General features: G+C 35.1%; 2 protein-coding genes across 3 annotated transcripts; both read right to left on the bottom strand.

Annotated features, from left to right (window-relative positions):
* Positions 1-454: 454 nt before the first annotated feature.
* Positions 455-9,074, bottom strand: LOC114414660. Of its 2 annotated transcripts, none has more exons than XM_028379006.1 (9): positions 8,838-9,074; positions 7,702-7,790; positions 6,621-7,538; positions 6,409-6,538; positions 4,987-5,772; positions 2,042-4,781; positions 1,561-1,754; positions 1,338-1,397; positions 455-1,121 (listed from the first exon to the last, which is right to left on the bottom strand). In XM_028379006.1, exons 1-9 carry the CDS (start codon positions 8,905-8,907, stop codon positions 772-774), a joined length of 5,337 nt encoding a protein of 1,778 aa, XP_028234807.1. In that variant the 5' UTR covers positions 8,908-9,074; the 3' UTR covers positions 455-771. The 2 variants fall into 2 exon arrangements, with proteins under 2 accessions (XP_028234807.1, XP_028234806.1); XM_028379005.1 differs by having other exon boundaries at positions 2,042-4,829; positions 8,838-9,073.
* Positions 9,075-11,077: 2,003 nt separating this feature from the next.
* LOC114414100 (glucose-6-phosphate isomerase, cytosolic 2-like) lies at positions 11,078-23,466 on the bottom strand. The gene is made up of 17 exons (XM_028378452.1): positions 23,286-23,466; positions 23,109-23,185; positions 22,937-23,018; positions 22,786-22,833; positions 22,144-22,297; positions 21,956-22,052; positions 15,766-15,832; positions 14,940-14,996; positions 14,784-14,837; positions 14,575-14,703; positions 13,850-13,913; positions 13,677-13,750; positions 13,388-13,441; positions 13,218-13,286; positions 12,424-12,513; positions 12,154-12,261; positions 11,078-11,458 (listed from the first exon to the last, which is right to left on the bottom strand). Exons 1-17 carry the CDS (start codon positions 23,334-23,336, stop codon positions 11,408-11,410), a joined length of 1,326 nt encoding a protein of 441 aa, XP_028234253.1. The 5' UTR covers positions 23,337-23,466; the 3' UTR covers positions 11,078-11,407.
* Between the last annotated feature and the right edge of the window lie 507 nt (positions 23,467-23,973).

Genomic DNA, 23,973 nt, shown 5'->3' with positions numbered 1-23,973 from the left:
TGTGGGATGCGTACAGCCGCACTCACACGAAGTCCGTTGGATTACCCAAGTTTTGGTGGGAAGCTTTTGAAGCTGCTTACGAGCAATTGATGAGTGATGTTCCTGCCGTTTCAGAAATTGCCAAGATGTCTCTGCGGTCTCTTCCTCTTCAAATTCAATCACACTCGGTATAACTAAGATCCTCCTTTACTATGTATAATAATTATCTATGCCTCTCACCTAGGTCAGGTTTTGACTTTTCATGAAGACCAAGCATTCCAGATACTCCCAAATGAATAATAAATATTTTCATAGGTTTCAGGATTGAAATCAAAAGTACTTGCGTAATTCTTTACCAGTGCAAGGGGCAGCTATTGATCATATTTTTTAGTATACCGCATTAATGTTCTCATGCATTCACCATCATATTCATTTTCTAGAATAAAATAAAAAGGCAATTAAAAATATAATCAAGAATCAAGAAATAGAAACAGAACAGTTTTCCAAAACGGGCTTTACAAGCTACAGACTCTGCCTACGAATCAATTAGCTTGCTTACAAAAGATAAACAGCAAATTAATTGAATCAAGTTAAGGCTGACACAATATTATGTTTGTCAGCGTGATCAAACGTCAAAATACATTTAAGACAACAAAACTGATTGAGCAGATACAATTGATGCTGCTACTGTTAAAAAAGCCAAAAAAAGTTAAATGAATAACAGAAAATACATTTACAAAATACACGTATGGCCAAAAAGTATTTACACGTTCCGCAATAACCTATGTTATGTTAGTCTTCTACTGTCTGGATCTCACCCATCATGATCCTGTTACTCACGACATTGAATCCCAAAACTGAAGAGCTTACCTTTTTTCCTTTGTTGCCGCCTTTCTTCTTTCCAACTTTTGAAAAGGATCCATCAGTGTAACCTAGCTCTAGTACATCTGTATTTGCATCAACTTTCCGATCATTCACGGTTTGAAAAGCTATTTCCAAAACATCTGATGGTAGTAGGTCCATGTAATTGAGGAATTTATCAATGAATTCATGATCATGGTCATATAATCCCAGGTTTTCTGTGAGAAATATCTCTGCTTCAGATCTTGTCTGCTTCAAGCAAAACTCAAGGAAACTTGTATCTGCCACCCCAAAAATAGTCAAAATGACATTAAATAGAAAGTTCAAGATAATGTGACCAGCAAATGCCTGAGCAAATTCAGACCAGTATTGAATTGTTCTTTAGGGGACAATAACATTGATGAAATAGATTTGTCAGTTAACATTCTTAAATCAATCTAAATCTGGATTAATCCGTCAAAACATAGCATGAATAACAAATATGAAATCATAAATACCTTTTGTCCCAATGAGCCTCGCACATTCATTCTCACACCAAACTCTGAAGTCCATGGCTTCTGAAATTTAAATACGGAAGCAAGTCACTATTTAAACTATCATCAATGACCCAATCAAAAGGAGTAGATATACATAAAGGGGCTAAATTAGACAGAATTGCCAAGCAAGAGGAAATTGGAATTAACAGTGTTGAAATAAAATGAATGAACAACATATCATTACCAGAATTCTTGGTCATTGCATCTTTTTTCAGTTTTAGCAGTGATTGAGAAGAGGCAGGTGATGATGATAGAGATTGCTCAGTTGGTTTGCCACTCCCAGATTTTTGTCGACTCAATGATCCAGGTGAATTACCTTTCATGGGAACACTTTTAGAACCCCAGCTCCCCTGCCTAGCAAGTTGAGGGAAATTTGACCTGCTTACAAAGAACATAATAAAGCATTGAATCAACTTTGTCATGAAAACAGGATTATTAAGGAAACCATAAGTCAGCCACCTACTGTTTCAGTTACTTTTGAATGCTACAACTGCTCTAATATAGAGGTTATGTCAAAGGCAGTTTAGGACCATCAAGTATTCCAACATGTAAAATTAACAGATGCCAAAACTAACAATTTCAGTGAAGTACTATCATAGAAAGTCAGATTAATCAAGCCAATATATAAAGTACTATCATAGGCACAATGAAGAGACAAATCATACTGCTTATTTTCTTGCTTGGATTGCTCGACTGGACCCCAAAACATATCATCATCCCCTCTGTATTTTGACAGAGAAGCTTGGGAGTTTATCTGGCTAGAAGGTGCAGTTTTTGATGGAGATGAAGCTGAAATTGGGCGTGAAGAACCACTACTCCGTGCAGCTTGGGCAGTTTGTGATTTTTGAGGAGTAGGCAGTTGATTTGGGAGTACTGCAGAGGACTTCTTCTCCTGCTCCTTTAGAATGTCCCTTAATGATGTTGGTTTAGGAATCCTAGCAGAATCAGTAGTCCATGCTGGAGGAGGAGATGGGCTTGTTGGCTCTCCTTTCCAAAGAACAAAATCTCCCAAAGAGGGTCCTGAAGGAATGGAAGGCAGTTGTTCTTTCTCCTGCTGAACAGAACGGGAGCTTTTTACCTTTTCAATGTGAATTGGGCTTATGGGTACTTCACTAGAGGCAACTGGCATTGAAACCTTAGCTCCTGAACTCTTCAACTTTGCAGATTTTTTCCGGCTTCTTTTAGTGTCTTTAGCTTCAATAAAGTCTCCATCATCTACCAGTTTTGAGTGAACAGCTATATTTTGTGAGGGGAGCATACTGTCAGGAACCTTGCCATCTCTTTCACTAGATTTTGGTACAAGATCTTCTGCCAATAGATCATGTAATGGGCTTTTCTTGCTTTTACTATTTTGAGATTTTTCAGCTTTAGCCAGATATTCAGTATTTTCTGCTTCTCTGTGGCCATCATTTGACACCTTCATAGAGTCTGGATTGGCGACAACTCCAACCCAGGGAGTTGTTGAGCTCATGGAATTGACAGGAGTAGCAACCTCAGATACAAGCTTTTCTGTCAGTGACTTTTTTTGTTCTTCCAGTTGAATTTCTAAGAGAGATTTTGCCTTGAAACCAGGAGCAGGTTTCCAAGCTCTCGCTGAAGGTAATTCAGTATTCTGTGTGGCAACAGAACTGACTGCCTTTAACTCATTTTCGATAACTGTTTTAGTGTTGCTTCCTGGAATATTAGTAGGTAGGCCACTAACTTCTTGATTATCATCTGTTTCTGCAGTAGCAGTTGCAGATTGTTTATCCTTACCCTTTGTTTGTTGCATAAATGTTTCATGAGCTGGTTCACCCTTGTTGGCTTCACTATAATTTGGCTTCTCAGGTTCTGATTTCTTTGACTGCTGCAAAGGGACATTTTTTAGCAATCCCTTTGCCTGACCAGAAGACTGAGATTTAGAAGATTTTTGCTTCTTAGATTTCTTCTCAGCAGTCTTTTTGGGTTCACGTACTTCAATACTTCTCACATCAACCACTGAGGGATCAATCTTTGAGCTCTCTCTTCCACCATGATGCTCTTCAAGACTATCTGATTTAATCTCTACATCTTCACTCAGTTGACTAACTAGTGGTAACTCGGTACCACAAGATGCAGCTGAAGACATATCCACAGCAGGTGTGACACACTGTATCGGCTGAGAATTCTCATCAGACTCTGAAGTTGCACTCACAAGGGTATCATCATTCCTACAAGTATTGTCTGGCATCTGCTCCAAGGTTTTAGCAGTATAGTCAGAAAAAGGAAGAAGTTTCTGGGCATTGCCGGGTTCCTCTTTGGCTCTGCTCTGCTCAAGCAATAGTGAGCCTTCAACAGAAGCTGATACAGGCAATGTTTCCTTCTGGTAATTGTCATTAATTTGCTCAGGAAGTGTAGCACTCCAGCTTTTCTGATCACCAATATTCTCAAATAATTGGTCAGACAACTGGGCAGAAGATTCACTGCTTATATTATAGCTAGTGTCCTGGCTTACTTGCAGAGGTAAATCCAAAGAATTAGTAGTAAGCTCACCCTGAACACTGGGAATTGGTGTCTGAGAGCTCATGGGAAAAATTTCTTTTGGTGGTTGAATTTGAGAAAGATTCACATGCAAATTCCCAAGGGGTATTCCACCTCCCTGAAACTGTTGATAAGATAAATTGCCAAAGCGCTGGTGAGACTGATGCTCCTGAAGCACTTGAGAAAGCAGCTGCTGTTGTTGGCGCAATAACAGCTGTTGCTCCTCCTGCTGCTGTTGCTGCTTTAGCAATAGAAGTTTATCTAACAAAGGCATAGTTTGTGAAGGAGCAGCTGCCTGAGAATGCAACTGTTGTGAAGGAGCCACTGCTGCCTGAGAATGCAACTGCAGCAAGTGCTGCTGCTGCAACATATTCAACATTTCGGGATCTTGGGATAAACCAGAAGAAAGCAATTTCTCTGCTGTCAAAATACTAGATGGAATATCTGAATTTTGAGCAATTAAGTTATTTAAGGGCAATTGATTCAGTGTTTGCAATCTTTGTTGTTGAATTCCAAATGGCATTTGAACATAATTTTGATCATGAATGGGGGGATCCAATCCACCTTGCAAGTCAATCTTATTCTGAATGGGGGGATCCAATCCACCTTGCAAAAGAAAATTTGGCCATCCAGCAATGCCACTATTTAAGCATGTGGACGACCTATCAGATAATCCTTGGATTATTGACATCAATTCAGAACTTTGGGACTGAAGCAGACGAGAATTGTCACTCAAAGAAGACAACATATTTGAATGTGGCGATGCATCTGGAAAAATATCTGATTTTGGTGGAAGGGGTGCTGCATCCCTCCCTGGCCAGTATGGATAAGCATTGGGCAAGGATCTTTGACGTTCAAGTGCCATCCTCTTGGCCAGTAAGTAAAGGTTGTTTCCGCTATCTACTCCTGATGGGCCCAAATTACCAGAATCATTACCAAGAAACCCTTGTAAACCTAAAAATATATATCATGGTTATCGTAAAATCAGACCATCTCAAAACATAATCAATACAGTATATATAAAAGATATTATGAAGAGGAATGATAATGCATGACAGTACACTTATGTTTATAAAATAGAAAACAAACAAACAAAAAAAACATCATTAACCTTCTGATAATGTGAGACTACTGAGTGGGGAACTGCTCTTGCTACCAGACATGAGTGACTCCAAAAACCTATTTTCAGCTTCTGTAGTAGAACTCCTATGCATAGAATCATTTCTCAGCATCTCAACCTCGCTTAAACCAGAATGCATGTTCCCAAAGGTACTGGAATATGGCCGACCAGATGCCTCTGAAGAGTCAAGTTTTGCTGCAGAAAATCCAGGTGGTGGTCGAGCCTTAGCTCGTAAATGGGGCATGGCATCACCAAGTTGCAACCATGGTGAGTCAGATGCTGCATTTTCCAGACGAACAGGTAAATCTATACCAAAGTATCCAGCCTCAAACCAACTAATAATATCAATTCCTTTAAACGGGCCCTGAATGCGACCCTGAGGATCTTTATAGAAGAGGGATAACTCCTCTGGACAAATCTGTTGAACTCTCCTGGATTCAAATTCACTGTCCAAAATTCCAGATAGCTGCCTCTTAATGGGATCTCCACTAGATTGCCACTTAGTCACATCTCTGGTTTCAGATAAATAATCCAAATTATGCTCCCACTGAGCATGAGTATTTTTTGGCTGGTGTGACCAGCTCATATCTGAGTTTCTTGATTTAATATCACTGGACACATCTCTGCCATCATGCATGAGTGTGCCTGCATGTTCACCAAGTGGTGTGCCACGCCATGTAGCACCATGATGTGCAGAATGACTTTCTTCAAAGGTTGATTCCTTATTACTAGGCACCTCATCAGCCATTCGGTAAGAATCATTATCTTCGACTCTATCTGAAAAGATAAAGTATTAGAAAAAATCCTAGAGACAGAAAAATTAAGCTTCCTAGTTAAATGTAGTAGCAAAGTAAAGTGCATTTAAGTATGGAGAAAATTAGTCTGGCTACACATGAAAGTTGAAACAAAATAAGGGATGTAGACAATGCGTGAAATTTGGAGAGGTAAGTAAAGGGCAAGCAAGAACCACTAATAAAGAGATAGTGCAACCATGCAAACATTTATACCCATTAGTTAATTTTGATATTAAAAACAAAACATTCTCTGCTCCCAACAATTTATACTACAACTACAAGGCAATATAAAGATCACCTACAAAATCCAGATGGAAACAAAACATACATCACGATTGGCGTAAGTTGGTAATAAAAATACAAAATTGAAGGTTTCATTTAGTTTTCCATTAGCAACATCTTCATTTCTCAACCACTTAGAGAATCTCTTAACATCCTTATTGTTTTCAATATTTAAGATAGCTAAAAATGTGTTATTGCTTTTAATTTGAAAAGCCTTACGAGAAATTCATGAGACCACTTTCAAATGGTCAGAAACTTCCTGCCAAAGCAATCAGATTCTAAAAGAAGCTAATGCACTACCACACTATCAGTAAGCTTGCTTCTATTCTTAATGTACCTTGGAAAGGTGCATTTACAGGCTTCATTCGTCTTGAATGCGTAAATTCTGTTGAGTTCCGTCCATCTTTTGGCAACTGAGGTGCACTGCTACTAATTATTTCCCCTTTATCAATATCCTTTAATACAGACTGTTCAAACAGAAAAGCAATCTAATAAACCACTAGAGATGGCGGTGGCATCTAGAACAAAATATACAGTAACATCAATTACCAGTTCCTCAGAATTTGGTGAGCAAAGAGCTAGAGGCTCCAATGGTTCATCCTGAGTAACAGAAGGTACCTGCACAAATTCCACTAGTTTTCTACTTGTATGCATATCAGCAACTCTGTATACATCAAGCAAATTTGTCCTACTATATCTAAAGGGACGAGCTTCTCCCTGCTCACTTTCAACTTTATCCAATAAAGTTCCAGGATATTGAGAATGCATATATGTGCTATTAATGGAGCTACCACCAGAGCCAAGCCGAGCACGCCCAAAAGCAATGACTGGAGGTGTATCTTCCCCATGGCCCCACCCATATGGCAATGCAGACACTTGTTTGTTTGGCATCCCATTCTGGTGGTGGGTAGGCTCTACTCTTCCACGGCTTTGTGAGGAGTTGCGTCTCCATGGCCGATAATGATCCCCTTCCTTTTCATCCTTAACAAGATTGGAAATGTTAGGCAAACCTTTGTCTACATGCCGATCACTATCTTTACCAGGGCTGCTCCGTTTTTCACGAAGACCTTCTGGCGCCTTATCATCAGGACCCCAGCGTGTGTTCCACTTACTCTCATGCCGCTGTTCAAAGTTTGTATCTCTATTGCCTGAATCATTCCATCTATCAGATGTGCCACGACGTGCTTCTCCAAAGTGCCTTGTGGATGGATTTTCAGTCCTCTGATCCATTCTCTGAGTGTCACTTAGGTTTTTGTCTCCATTCCTCCAACGATTCTTGTGTATGGAGGACTTAGTATCTCTCTCTTCATCACGCCAACGTTCACGGCATCCACTTTTGGAGTCAAGCATGGATGGTCGAAAGACATCCTTTCGTTTATGGTCATCATTAACATCCTCTCCATTTCCAGATGTCTTAACAGTCTCTGAGCGATTGCCATTTGGTGGAGTTGAGATCACATGATTTTCCTGAGTGATGAGAAATAGAGAAGAAGCAGTTTTGAAGCAATTATAAATTATTTATGGATTGATATGTGCCAAAATTCTTATTTGCACATATACATTTTACAGAAGTGCAAACAGACAAAAATAAAAATAAAAAAGTAGTAAGTAATCAATAGTCAATACACACCACAGTTCCTATTGCAGGTTTACTCTCCCCTGGCTTAGGCAGAAGCCACTGTGGTGAAAGTGGAATTGGATTGTCAGGGCCATGGAAATCTGCAAAAATGAGAATATGCTTACTAAAAAAGAATTAAAAAATGTTAACCAATCTCAAAATTTTCCCAAAGCAGAACCTAGGAACAGTGAAATTATGGATGCAAGTTTCACAACAGACATGAAGTGCACAAACATAGAAGCAAAACTTAATATCCTTTTGACCAGTTAAGAAATAGAACGCAATTTGTAAAACCCCTTTGTTCTAAAAAGTAAATATATTATTGGCAATTGGCATAAGCAAGTAAATATTTTTTTATCATCCTCTGTTCTTTTAAGTTGAACATTAAGTAGATAGAAAGCACTCGCAGACCAAAAAAAAGCCAGTATTCCATCATCACCTCCCATGGAGTGGGGCAACTCTATACCTGGGTACATCAAACCAAATCTGACAAAAATCCCAAGGCAAACACCATAATATGCATCAGGGAAGACTTGATCCACGTTCAACCAGAAGCTACAAATAGTGGCTTCTGAGATTTTCTTCACGATTGACGCAAAAGTATGGTGAGACTTCCGTTTCCAATGTATCACCAAACACACGCATAATAGTGTTACCTATTTCGGTATAAATTACTTACAGTTACAGTAAACGAAGATCCAACATTTTCAAATTTCAAACATCATGAAACCAAAGTTTCCCAGGATAAAAACACATCTAATTTCAAAAGGCAATGAAGTTTAGTGCAGTACAAGGATCTAAACTTCTACTTCTCAAGTTCACAAAGAAATCCAAACAACTGAACAATAAAAACCACTAGCACAGACGAATAATTAAGCCTTGTCTGTTCACTGTTTTCAAACTTCAAAGAGCATGAAATAAGCGGAATGCAGAGCAATTCATCAATGCCATACCCGAACTCAAAAATCGAGACCAAAAATTAATTAAACGGAATTCGAAACGAGTTAACCACTCGGAGACGAAGCAAAACCCTGAACTCGAACAGAGAAACAAAGTGGAAGGCGTAACCTAATAAAAACAGCGAAAGTGGCGGAAGCAACGCTAGCTAGGGTTTAGGGGAATCGGAAATTAGAGGCAAGAGAAAGGACCTTTGGAGATCGGAAAGGGAGGTGCGGCGGAGATGTGGAGGCGAGTGCTGGCGGAGGCACGGTCAGCCATGGTTGATCGGCGAGTCTCTCTGATGATTGCGAATGAATCAACGGTGTGAGGTGAGTGAGGGGAACCGAAACGAGGGACGAGAGGGGTGAATATAGGTTAAGCCTCAAATGGATGATAAATGTTGGGGTGCACGTTAGCACGCTGCGACCCACATGCTCACGTTAGCTGATGCACCCCCTTTGCGGGGTTCAGTTAATCAGTTCCTTGTGATGCTGGGAAATATATACTTACGCGCAAGGTGAAGTGCGTGAATGTCACGCTGATGATCCTTGCTGGACGTGTTATTCACGCTGACTGATGAGCCGGAAGGATTTGGGCTTACCTCCTATCTTTTTCCGTTTACTTGTCGCGTCATGACCGAAACGGTCATCGCTGAAGTCGTTTCGTTTATGTTTTTTTTTACAAGGTTTCGACGTTTCGTTAATATGTTAATGTTTGAAAAAAAAAATACTCTAATTTTGGTTTCGTTAATATGGTAATATTTAAAAAAATACTATAATTTTTCATTTTAAAATAAAGATATTTCCCCATTTTATATTTTTCATTTTAAAATAGAAAATTTTAATCTCCTTTTTAAAAAAAAATACAGTTTGATGTAATCCTCAATTTGTCTACATTTATTCTTATATTTTAATTAATTAAACAATTTCTTGATGGTATCTTAAATAAATATTTTTTTGCAATACCTTAAATAAATGTTAGGACTATAATTCAATTGGATGAAATTAAAAAATAAAACATATGTAAAATTAAATATTAGATCAAAATTAATCATTTTTAAAAATTGAAAAACTAAATATCTCTATTTTAAATTGAGTGAATCAAAATTATATATGAAATAAAATAAGATGATGAAAGTTATACTTTAATCTTAATGTTTTTAGTACATATGAAAGTACAATTGAATTTAATTGCACATTTTGTTTTCTATATTTATTTACCATTTTCTCAATTGTTTGTACTTAATATGTTTACACATTTTGTTTCTATATACTTTAACGCTAGCTAGTTAACTATGTTTCTATTATTATATTGTTGATATGACATTTTAACTGTTGATGTAATATTTTGATTATTGATATAATAACTTGATGATGACATGACCATGCATAACATATTAATACGACAAAGAAATTAAATAGTATTCTTTTGTTTTTTATTTTTAAAATTATCATGCATTTAGGTATTTAACTTTATATATATATATATATATATATATATATATATATATATATATATTGTCCCCCGCCTTTCTTTTTGCATATTTTTTGTTCCTTTATTTATGATGTATTTTGTCCCTACGATGTATTTTTTTCATGTTGGTATTGTAACTTTTACAGCCATTACTAACTCTGACATGAAGATCACTTGTAATTGAAGTCTAAACACCCATACTTTGTTACACACGCGTCAATTATATCATATAAAATATGTCATAAACAAACATGCTATTTATGAATCAATGTACTAACTTGTTGGAAACAATTTGATTAAGAGGTTTTATATTTGCAAAAAAATAGAAGGAAAAAACACTGAACGATTAAATATTAAGCAAGTAATTTACTGGATTTCTTACATTTTCTCAATTATGATTCATTTTATGTACTATGATCTCTTACAATTACAAATAAAGAAATTTGATGATGTGTTTCAAATAAATATTTACTAAATTCGGTGTTTATGGTTTTTAATTAAAAAATAGTATACATACTATTAAAAAACAGAGAAAGTAAATGAAGATTATTAATTAAAAAATAATCATGAAAAATGAAAACATTTTTTCATAGGTTGTGAGAGTATTTTTGACTATTTTTAAATTTAAAATTGAATATTATATATACTATTCACTCCATGTATTTATCCTTAAGGATTGGTTTTCTTTTTTATTTTTCTATTAATGCTTATGGAAAAACTTATCCAAGTACACCAGAAAGAATGAACACACTGCCACCAGGTTTCAGAATTCTAGCCTTCTAGAAGTTAAAAGGGTAAAAAACGATCGATATACAGGCCTAAAAGCATATTGTGAAGACGCGCCCTTGTCCATATAGTATTAGAATGATGATATCAAAACATGTTCATCTTGAGCTGAAATGCCTCTTGAGTATCTACCAAACCAAGCTGTGTCACAAGTAAACAACAACACAGTAGAAGATAAAAAAAAACCCTATCCTAAACGTTTTTCACTTTTCAGCACGACAAAACACAACGCCGACAGAAAATAATGATCAAGTATCCTGCTAAACCAGTTTAAAAAAAAAGAAAAAAGTGAGGATATTGAAACATGTCAGAGGGCAAGCTCCATACAAATTTAGAATCCAAAATGCTCTTCACTTTTCAGCAGAACATAACTCAACGGCAAGAGAAAAGGATAACCAAGTATCGTGCTAAACCAGTTAATAAACATGTCGTAGTCATGCTGTATATATAGCATATACAAGATTCACCAGATTATTTTCTTATTAATTCAGCATCAAAATAACAATCTGCAAAAAGGTGCTTAGATCTTCGGTAAAACAGTTGACAGATCCGCTGGGACATCTGAACTTGCCTGCCACGAGAAAATAAAAAAGTTTGCCGTTAATTCTACTGGTAATCTATATAGATTGGATTAGTAACAAGTGAATTCAGTAATCTACTACCATCAAGCATAAAGATGGTGATGCCATTCTTTAACGGGTTGTATTATTATCAGCCAAAAAATTCCATATAACAGACACTTTAAATGTAGTGGCAGTGAGGTTAGTTTGTCAGTCAGTATTAAGACTAAGATACTAAGTAGACAGTCTCAGCCTTTTTCAGGAATAATATTTTAAAAATGGGGATTTCTATTGCATGCTGGTAGGCACGTGACAAGAACTAATGTGTTTTCGATAATACTTTATTTTTCTTTTTGACTTCTTATCTGGCTAGATAAGAAGTCAAATAACAAGGCTTTTATTCCGCGATAAAATAGAATTCCAAGCCTGGTCCCAACCTACATTTTATATTTAAATAAGCCGGCCTAGCCTGAACAAAGAGAAGCCCAGATGGGTTGGACAAAAATACCTGGAATTGATTCAGGTTTATAATTTAGAGCCCAAACCCAGTGTTTTAGCGAGCCTAATTGGGCCAGCCCAGTTGGATCAGCTCATTTTACCACCTCTTATCATGTGTTCATAAGCACACAATAGAAAACCACTTAAAATATTTCATTACAAAAAATATATAGTTCTCCTTTTTAAGCATGATAAGGGATTTTTATACCTGAAGATATCTTGTCAACATTGTTGTAGTACTGAAATTAAAGCCTTGAATTGGTTCTCCTTTAGTACGAGATGCATTAAGTTGCTTTCTGACTTGAGTAGCCAGCGACTGCACTATCATTAAATATGATGAGAATGAACCAAGAAAAAAAAAAAAAAGAAGAAAGAAAACTAAGATTGGAATTGCACATATATTTCTCAGACAGGAGTTGGAAGTCTGTTAAAAATTTCTTAGATAACAACATAATAACACCACTTTTCTAAAACATACCTTCCCCAGCTCTACTCCCCACTGATCAAAAGAATTGATTCCCCAAATGAAACCCTCTACAGCAATTCTGTGTTCATAGATTGCCAACAACTGAGGAACATAGAGCACCAAGAAATTAGGACGAATAAAGTAAATTGCACAGACTCTCTTACAAGAAAACATACACTAACTTTCATGAGTGATCAGATCATGAAAAACAAAAACTGACAAATCAATCCTCATCATGAGAAAGTTAAGTGACCAACTTGTGTAGAATATACAACTTGATCATGGAAGACCCACAAATGGAAACTTTATATTCCATCAAGAACTGCATACAAAAACTGAAGCAATGGAGAAAGCAATATGAACACAAGGAAAAGTTAACGAAGACTATTTGCCAGACAGATATATTTTGCCACAGTTATTCTGATACTGGGCTAAATTGTTAAGTTATTATGAACACATCAATGAAGGAATAGACAATAAATAACAAAAACTGAAGTACTCCCTACAATCTTTCCAAAGTAAATGCTTCTTTCTCATATTAAATCTCCAGTGTGAATGCCTAGTTCGGTATAAGACAAATAGTTTTTCAAGAGAGAAAAAATAAACTAAATGCTCATCCATATTTCAAAAAATATGAACATTCAATATATTATTGTGCATAACTCTCATATGTCATAACTCATAATTACCTAATTTTCCAGCCAAACATGCCCAAGAAAATAAGTAACTGATTCAATTAAAACTTCTGCAAACAGGAATTACCCATTTCCCTCTAATTACTAGTTACAGCCTTGTGAACTTCATACCTGTCCAATATTATAAGCATTCAATGATGGAAGCAGTAGGCTGAGAGAAGGTCGATTGCCACTGAATGTCTGTAGATTTTGTTTTAAAAAAATAAAAATAAAAATTGAGCTAAGGACTAAGGATTCAACTATTAAATTTGCAAGTTGCAGGGAAGAAGAACAAATATCACCTTGTGAGGAATAAGGTGCGGGGAAACATTTTCCTTTTGCAGCTGCTCTGCTGTCTACAACAATTTGATTGATGGTCATATTCCTCATGATAAATAAAGAGAAGACTACCATAAAATCTAGTTTACAAGCTGAGAAAGATAGCTATTTCTATAAGTTCGGTCCTGTTCTAACCTGCATCTCAGTTACCCTCAAGTCGATAACATTGACACAGGTTTTATTACTGAGATATATTCTTAATTCACTTTATCTGATATATAGTTTAGAAGAATAGAGTAAGGACAAATGTACCTTCCCATATGCAAGGGCATCTGACTGTGCAAAATAGTTGGACATTAGCTCATCATGGTTACTCACCACTTCACCTGGTTATAAATTGCATTGCTCAAATACTATCAGAGAACTGACTTCAAACAAGCAACCTACCATGATGAAACTTGATATTGTTAATTTGTACTCCTTACCTTTTAGAAAGACAGGTTGCTGACTTTTCACAACTCCAATAAAATCACAAGGAATTACTCGCCCCTAAAAGCAAGAAAATACAAATTTGTCAACAAAAAGTATAGTTTATAAATATTTATACTTTTCATACCTTCAAAATATTAAATCAAAGGAAGCAAACCTAGCTACTTAAAATTGCAATAGAGTCAGCAAGAAGAAAATAAGATTTGAAGCCAATACTATGTTAATTAAGAGGCCAATAACACAGCATGGAAAAAACTGCTAAGATTCAGGTCATCAGCTATGGAAAAGTTTGATCCAGAAGAAATTGCTCTTGAACTTAATATTTTAGAAAAAAACTCTAATTAAAGATAACCATTATATCGTAGCATAGTTGTGCTGATATTGATTTGAAGCACAAAGGAAGGGTAAAATTACACATGCAATTTCTTTCAAATTTATGCCGATATCAAAATCTCTAAATTGTCTTAAGGATGAGAATCCAAAATCAGTAAAAACTGGGATTGAAATATCAACCGCAACATGCAATTGTAGACATTATTTCATTAAAATGTTTTTTAAAACCAAAAACTTTCAGTACAGTAGTAGCATAGGCTTTTGGCATTATCAATTTTAACATTGTAAGCCCTTTAGACAAGTAGCATTTTCAAGTAAATTTTTTTCACAAAAGTTCATTAAATATTGTAAGTTCAAACACCCTATTATAGAATACTTAATACATCACCTGATGTATGAGCTGATAAAAGCTATGCTGCCCATTAGTTCCTGGTTCACCAAAATCAATTTCACCAGCCTCAAATGGTAGAGGGACACCATCAATTGAAACACCCTTGCCATTACTCTCCATGCTAGCCTAATGCAAAAAAAAAAAAATTAAAAAATATTATAAGAACAAAAAAAAAATATTCAAGCACAATGCTGCAACAAGCTTGCCTGTTGAATGTGTGGGGCAAACTTCTCCAGAGCTTGACTATAAGGTAAGATGGCCTGTAAGAGTGTACCAGAAGTTTCATTTTTTGAACAAGGCCAGTTTAGAACAAAGAAACCTATTAAATATTTATGAAGAGAACAGGCCAAATAAGTACTCACTCTGGCAGGATATCCAAGAAATGAAACATTCCATATGCTCAACAAACCCAGAAGCACCTGGAGTACTCATAAAATGTAATTAAGAATCTCATCATGTATTCAACAAAAGTACAAAACATCTTAAATACAAGAGAACCTAAGGTCCCTAAACCAAGGGGTGTCTGAAAAATTGCAACAAACCAAATTCCTACCCATCCCCACAATTTCATATTTTTTTCCATAAAAAAGGAATATATTAAGAGAGAAAAGGTCCAGAGCTAGGGAATCAGTAATGCTCCTAAGAGTGAAAGAAACAAGGGATGAAAAGGGAGGAAATAACAGCTAGAAGGAGCTTGTCAGAAATCTGTTTTCTTTTGATTTAAAATCTGTCAAATTCCTATACAACCCTGACACTTTTTTTCCCTTCCTAAAAAGGAATATGTTGAGAGAAGAATAGTCCATAGGTAAGGGATCGGTTTTTCTCCTAACAGCAAAATAACCATAGAAAAAAAAAACAGAAAAAAGCTGAAAGAAGCTCCCATACCCTATTTATATCTGTAAAAAATTAATATTAGTTTTGATTAATAATTGAAGACATGTCAATAAAAAAATATTTGAAGCATTTAATTTTAGAAAATAATAGATCGATATGAAACATTCAAACTCAAAATTATATTACAGTTATACTCTTATAGAATATAAAGTTATCTCTTCTGATATTCCTTCACCATATTGGAAGGATAGCCAGTATGCAGTATGACAAACACTAAAAAAAATGCTTCAACATGCAGAGATCCGCATGTACAATAATACTCAAAAGCATATAAGGTTAGCAAAGGGCACTTACAGGTATATTGCTTTCAAATGGCTGTGAATAGAAATGTTGATCAATGCTTGAAGCCCCCCTTAAGAACCTTTGAAGAAAAAGATACCATAAAAAAGAAAACATAGAAGTATATGTGTTTTCATTTGTTACCTAAGGGATATTTAAAACTAAGTTGTATTTTATGACCAGTGTCAATATTATGCAGAAAATATCTAATTCGGCAAAGGTCATGAAATAGCATATATATCAAAAGAATTCTTATCTACATCCTTCATGTAATCTATGAAGTTAATTATTTCCTTAAAGGAAGTAGGTGAAGCATAATAAAGCCAGTCCAGCCTAATTATGAAATTTAGGGATAATTTAATTTCTTCTAATTATGCATAAATCCTAATTATGAAATTTAGGAATTTTATTTTCCGCTGCATGTATTGTTTTATTGGCAATATTTTGTTATTGTTGAATACCAATTTTTGGAGAAAGATTGTTTGAAAACTTATGATTATCGGAGAGAAAGCTACACGACATGTATATATTAAATTTGGAGAAAGTTTTTACTTCTAATGGTGAAAGAAAGGAAGCGTGCCATTAACGTAAAGATTCAATTCCAATTTTGAAAAGCTGCGCAGGTACGTTTGTAGTAGGGAAGAATATGAAATTTTGGAAATTGTTATTTGCAACCTTATGTTTGCTATTTCCAATCCCACTTGATCCTTTTTTTTTTCAAAAAATTATTGTTGAAGGTGATTAAAGGATTGAAAGTTTATATTTTGTAATTAAATTAACGTGAATGTTTTGCAATTATTGGTAGCAGTAAATATATGTATATGCTACATATTTGCTTGAACGTGTTTGAATGCAAAAACACAAATAAATGTAAATATTATTTTATGGCCTAAAATGAAATTAATAGAATGGCTATGAATTGTTAATAGCAATAACTATGTGCAGGCCATATATAATTGGTTGGAATTAAATGTATGTTGAATTTGTTAGTCACCAAAGTGACCAAATTTGTAAGGTTATTTAATTCCAAATTAATGATTATTTCAATTATACTTGGTTGGAATTAAATGTATGTTGAATTTGTTAGTCACCAAAGTGACCAAATTTGTAAGGTTATTTAATTTCAACTTAATAATTATTCCAATTACTCATAGAATAATGGATGCTAAATTATATGATTATTGGTTTATGGGTAATTGAAATTCATTGTTATAAGGCATTTATGGATCGCCCAAAGGTTGATTAGTTGTTCTTATAATTAATGAATATAATTGTAGGTGATTTGTGTGTATCATTAGTTTTATTTATATACCCAAAGGAAATAGATACTACTAATTGGTGCATATTTAATTGCCAAATAATGTTAAAATTTTATTAGCATCATTATGTTTGTATGTTGTGTGTTGGTGTATCACCCAAAGGAGAACATCAATATACATTGATCGTTATCTGAATGAATCATATGTATGACATGTATTTTATGTCTCAAAACACTTATGTGAATTTTATTATGTAATACATGTTTTGAATTCATTGGATTCTTATGTATCATTTGTGTCAATTTTAATGGGCTTAACTTCTCTGACTAAAATGAGCAAGTCCAATTTCACCTCAGTGTTTTGGATCATGATCTTGCTATGTTGGAAGAGAAGTTTGTTACTATTATTGATGCTAGTAGCAATGCAAAGAAAGTTCATTATAAAGCTTGGGAAAGATCTAACAGACTCAGCCTAATGTTGATGAGAATGACTGTTGCAGACAGTATTAAGACAACTCTCCCTAAAATTGAAAGTGCTAAAAGGTTTATGGGATTAGTGGGAGAGTGTTCTCAAACAGCTGATAAGTCTGTTGCTGGGACATTAATGAGTACATTGACCACCATGAAGTTTGATGGTTCACGTACTATGTATGAACATGTCATTGAGATGACAAACATTGCAGCAAGACTTAAGACCTTGGGAATATAATGGTTGTGAATGAGAACTTTCTTGTTCAGTTTGTTCTAAACTCATTACCGTCTGAGTTTGGCCCGTTCTAAATGAACTATAATACCATGAAAGATAAATAGAACGTGCATGGATTGCACAGTATGTTAGTTCAGAAAAAAAAAATAAGGCTTAAGAATCAAGGAAGTCACTCAGTTCATTATGTAAGCCACCAAGGAAATCAAGGAGCTTGAAAAGAAATTTATGAAGAAGCATGATAAAGGCAAAGGGTCATTAAAGAACAATGACGACTCTTTGCAAATCCAAAGGAAGGTATCAAAGGGAAATAATTGTTAATTTTGTAGGAAATCCGAACATTTCCATAAGGATTACCTAAAGTGTAAGTCTTGGTTCGAAAAGAAAAGTGAGCTTAATGCTCGTGTATGTTTTGAATCAAACTTAACTAAAGTTTTCCATGATACATGATGGATTAATTCTGGATGTATGACTCATGTTTCTAACATTATGCAGAGATTCCTTACAATCCAAACCATAAGCCCAAATGAGAAGTTCATTTTCATGGGGAATAAAGTGAAACTCCAGTGTAAGCAGTCGAGACTTATTGCGTAAAACTCGACACTAGACATCATTTAGATTTACTGGAAACTCTTTATGTACCTAGTTTATCTAGTAATTTAGTTTCATTATCTAAACTTGATGTTATTGGATATTCTTTTAATTTGGTAATGAATGTTTCAATTTATTTAAGCATAATCATCTCATTGGTACTGGTATTCTTGTGATGGTTTATATAAATTGGAAATAAACAGTTTGTATGCTGAAACTGTTTTAACTCTGCATCATAATGTTGGCACTAAACATAGTTTAGTGAATGAACGATCTGCTTTCTTGTGGCATAAACGTTTAGGTCACATTTCTAGAGAAAGGATGGAAAGATTAATAAAAAATGAAATTCTTTCTTATCTAGATTTTACGGATCTAAATATTTGTGTGGGTTGTATTAAAGGAAAACAAACAAAACATACAAAGAAAGGAGCTACAAGAAGCACTCAGCTTCTTGAAATTGTGCATACTGATATTTGTGGACCTTTTGATGTTAGTTCTTTCGGAAAGGAATGATATTTTATCACCATTATTGATGATTATTCACGTTACAGGTATGTCTATTTACTGCCCGAGATTTCTTAGGCAATGGATGCCTTAGAAATTTACTACAATGAAGTAAAAGGGCAATTAGACATAAATGTGAAAATTATTAGATATGATAGAGGTGATGAGTATTACGGAAGATATGATGAAACTGGGCAACACCCAGGTCCATTTGCTAAGCTTGTTCAGAAACGTGCAATTGTGTGCAATACACAATTCCCGGTACACCACAACAAAATGGTGTATCAGAAAGGCGGAATAGAACTTTAATGGATATGGTTAGGAGTATGTTAATCAATTAGACTTTATCCGTATCCTTGTGGATGTATACCTTGAAAACTGCCATGTAGTTGTTGAACATGGTTCCTAGTAAGGTAGTTCCAAAGACACCTTTTGAACTGTGGACAAATAGGATACCTAGTATAAGGCACCTGCATGTTTGGGGTTGCCAGGCAGAAATAAGGATTTATAATCCGCAAGAAAGAAAATTGGATGCAAGAACAATCAGTGGATATTTCATTGGTTATCCAGAAAAGTTAAAAGGGTATATGTTTTATTGTTATAATCATAGTATGAGAATTGTCAAAACGGGAAATGCAAGGTTCATTGGAAATGATGAAATCAGTGGGAGTACAGTTCCACGAGAAATGGAAATTAAAGAAGTTAGAGTGTAAGTCCTTTTAGCTTATGCCTCTAACAGTAAGGTGATTGCTCCTTCAGTTATTGCTACAAAATTAATGAAGAGGAGCAACACAATAATGAACCCATGATGCATAATGAACCTATTATGGAAGAACCACAAGAAGTAGCATTAAAGAGGTCTCAAAGAGAAAGGAGACCAGCTATTTCGAATGATTATGTGGTATACCTACATGAAACAGAAACAAACTTAAGCATTAATGATAATGATCCAGTTTTGTTTTTCAAGCTATAAGTTGTGATAATTCTGAGAAGTGGTTAAATGTCATGAAAGAAGAGATAAATTCCATGGAACATAATAGAGTTTGGGACCTTGTAAGATTACCAAATGGTTGTAAGAGAGTTGGTTGTAAGTGGGTCTTCAAGACTAAACGTGACTCTCATGGCAACCTTGAACGTTACTAGGCTAGACTTGTTGCTAAGGAATTTACTCAGAAAGATGACATTGATTATAAAGAGACATTTTACCGGTCTCACGAAAGGATTCTTTCAGGATTATTATGGCATTACTAGCCCATTATGACTTGGAGCTACATCAGATGGATGTGAAAACTGTCTTTCTTAATGGAGATTTAGAGGAGAATATTTGTATGGACCAACCAATGGGGTTCTCAGTTGAAGGAAAGGAACACATAGTGTGCAAACTAAATAAATCAATATACAGTCTTAAAGTAAGCTTCCCGCCAATGGTATTTGAGGTTTAATGATATCATTGTTTCCTTTAAATTTAAGGCAAATACTGTTTATCAGTGTATGTATCTGAAGGTCAGTGGGAGTAAGGTTATTTTCTAATTTTGTATATTGGTGATATCTTGCTTGCAACTAACGATCTTGGTCTTCTTCATGAGACTAAGAAATTTCTCTCTAGAAACTGTGAAGTGAAAGATATGGGTGAGGTAAGCTATGTGATAGGGATAGAAATATTCCATAATAGATCACAAGGATTGTCAGACTTATCTCAGAAAGTATATATATATCGATAAAGTACTAGAGAGATTCAAGATTGAAAGGTGTTTAACATCACCTATTCTAATTTAGAAGGGAGACTAATTTAGTCTCGCAGAATGTCCTAGAAATGATATGGAACGAAAATAAATGAAAGCTATTTTGTATGCATCAGTTGTTGTTGCATCTGAAAGCTGAATTTGTAGTATATTTTGAGGCTACAATTCAGATTAATTGGTTGCGGAACTTTATTTCAGGGCTTGGAATTGTCGACAGTATTGCTAGGCCGCTGAAAATGTATTGTGATAGCTTCGCAACAATATTTTTTGTAAGAACGACAAGTACTCTAAGGGTGCTAAACATATAAAATTGAGGTACTTTGTCGTGAAGGAAGAAGTTCAGAAACAAAGAGTGTCAATAAAATAAATTAGCACAAACCTTATGATAGTTGACCCTTGAATAAGGGATTACCGCCTAAGACATTTATGGAACATGTTGAAAGTATGGGCATTATTGTTATTGATGATCATTAAGTGTAATTTACCTTATGTAATTTTGCTGACACTCTGAGCTCAATTATGATATGTTTCTGATTACCTGTTCTCTATGTTTGCATGCATATTTGTGTTAGAGTAATGCTAACAGGTTTTGTCTTGAATGAAGACATTATGTTGGACCAATTATGTACTCCTAACTAATGGTCACATTAAGGAGAAGACTAATTTGTAGTACATGAAAGGGACTATGTCGATTAGATGATGTACAACCGCCATGACTCAAATTGTTTCCTATTCTTAATCATGAAATTATGATGTACCCAATGTATAGAACAATTTAGTCAATTTTAATGCGCATTATGTTAGTTAATCTATTTATTTATTTAGTCCATAATGTTTATTAATGTCACATGAGCCAAGTGGGAGAATGTTAGAATTTATGTCTCATGTGAGAGGCATGTGACTTATGTAGGGACTAATAAGTAAATAATTGACGATTAAGGACTAAATTGTAATTGGGCTTAATAGGAGAAGTTTCTAGGGTTGACTGCTACTTGATGGGAGTAGTGGTTATAAAAGGGGCTTAATACCCACTAACGTGAAATAAGGTCCCCTTCCTGACCAGAAAAGTGTTCTCTCTCACTCATAGCCATCACTAACGGAGAGAGGCAGAAAAGAAAGGCCAAAGGAATTGAAATCTTATTTCTCTCCTATTTTAAGGAAATCAAAGTGCAACGGAGAGAAGTTCCTATGGAGAAAGGTACAAGTCTTCCTATGGAGAAAGGTACACATCATTATCTATTGTTGTTTATTGATTGTTTGTGAGAACCATAGATTTCAAGATCCTGTTGTTTCCTATCATTGATAGTCTAGGAAATCCCTTAAGAATTTTTACATTAAGTGTCAACACAAATAAAAGGCCAATTATGGTGGAATTGCTACTAAAGAGACTAGCAATAATCACCCAACCTGTTTGAAGTGCAGTGTGTACAAACAGTGGACCTAAGAAGTTTCCCCCAATACCAACTGCAACAGCGTCCTTCAAAGCCTTCCCTGTAGCACCAACCTTTTAAAAAAAAGCTTAGTAGTTAGTTAATATCCTCTAGTTCAAATGCTCACAAAACATCCACGCAGAAAATTGAACTAGCACATTACCTAAGAACCATTGCGAACCCGCTCAGAGAAATCCTGGATCTTGTCAAGAACTTTCCAAACTTCAGGGACAACATTCTTCCCATCACTCTCAATGACAACATCTCTAGAAGCATGAAGAGCGACATGAAGCACTGACCTATTTTCTGTGCTATTTATCTGAAAGTGAATCCAACATTATGCAAAAATGATCAACATCATAAAAAAAATGGGAGTAAATAGTGCATGCATTAACAATATAAAGAGTTTGAAGAGTGCTAACAAGGCAGTCTCTAACCCACACTCTATTATTAGTTAAAATTTATTAAAAATTATAAAAACAGGAGAGATTATCATTAATTAAGACATGGGACCCACAAAAAATTGTGATTTCCAAAAAAATTTAGTCACTAATAGAGAGTGTGTTGCTAGTATTTCTCGAAAATTTTGTACACTGCCATCTAGTTACAAACCATGATGTAAGATAAGTACCAAGTTTGTCGACTTTTTTTGCAATAACTAAATTAATAATCATGTCAACTATGATTTCTGATTGGTTGACTTGAGAGTGTAAAACGCTAACCAATAATCATGCATAAAAATTAACGCAAGTTAATAATGGCATGAGTGTGTTCATGTGAGTGGAGTAATGAACTTAGCTGGCTTACATGTTCCCCGCTGTACATGCGATTAATCTTTTCTTTGAGCGATGCAGCCTACAAAACATCAACACCAGAAACAATAATCAGAATTACCAAAGTCCTTTTTGTCTTTTACAGATTGATGAAAAAATTCAGGCACGAATGAGAAACTACCAACCTCCGCTAACTCAAATAGCTTCTGGATAGTTTCGGGAGTGGCTTGTTGCCTTGCATAGTCCAGCAGAATGTCATCGAATTCACTAAATAGCATACAAAATCATAAAAATGAATTCCCATCGCATTGCATATATGAATAGTAATAATAGTATAATATAAATGATATTGCTTACACGAGCATGGACTGGCACCGCTTATCGTCGCTCAATAGATCGCGAAGATGCGCTTTTTTTACGTCATCCACGTGTGCCTGTTCAAAGTCGAAACGCGTCGCGTTTAATAGAAAATTCGAATTCACGGTAAGAAATACTAGCAATAACGTGGATTCAATTTCAATTCCGTTGCGTTACCTTGAGGTCCTTCCATGGCTGGGTGTCGGAGATGAGAGCGGAGGATGCCATAAGTGAGTGAGTGAGTTCGAGATTCGCTTTGTGCGTTGGATGTGTAAGTCGGAGCTTCCTGAGAACTTTCTTGACTTGGTTCTTCTAGCCCAGCGGCAAAGGTTACAAGTTACACGTTGACGGAATAAAAGTACAAAATATTTGTTAAAGATATATAAATTATTTCACATTTATTTTTAAAATATTCTACTATACTTGTAGGCTGCTAGGGGAAAGAAAAACACTTGTCTAGTTTGTTTTTTCTTTATTTTATATGTTAAGTAGTCTAGTGAAAGAAAAATAATAATTGAAGTGAGAGACTGAAACATAATAATTGGATGGTTATTCATAATATTTTTAATAAAAATCACTTTTCAATTTTGTTATCGATATTCTTAAAATGCTGATTTTAAATAATATATTAAAATGCTATTTGATTAATGTGTTTTATGACACTTGTTAATAAAAAATATTCTTTTAATAAGTAGCTTGGCACGGGGGACAACGTTATAACTTAATATATGTTTGGCCCTTTGTAGACATGAGACAACGTTAAATTTAACAATCAAGATTAATAATTGGTTACCTGATGCCCACAACCAAAGGCCATATCCTTTGCATTGGTAAGACAAATGGGGCAAACCTGCAGCCAACCAAG

Source organism: Glycine soja, chromosome 6 (genome assembly GCF_004193775.1).
Source record: "Glycine soja cultivar W05 chromosome 6, ASM419377v2, whole genome shotgun sequence".
Taxonomy (NCBI): Eukaryota; Viridiplantae; Streptophyta; class Magnoliopsida; order Fabales; family Fabaceae; genus Glycine; species Glycine soja.
This window is presented reverse-complemented; position numbering and strand designations above follow the sequence as displayed.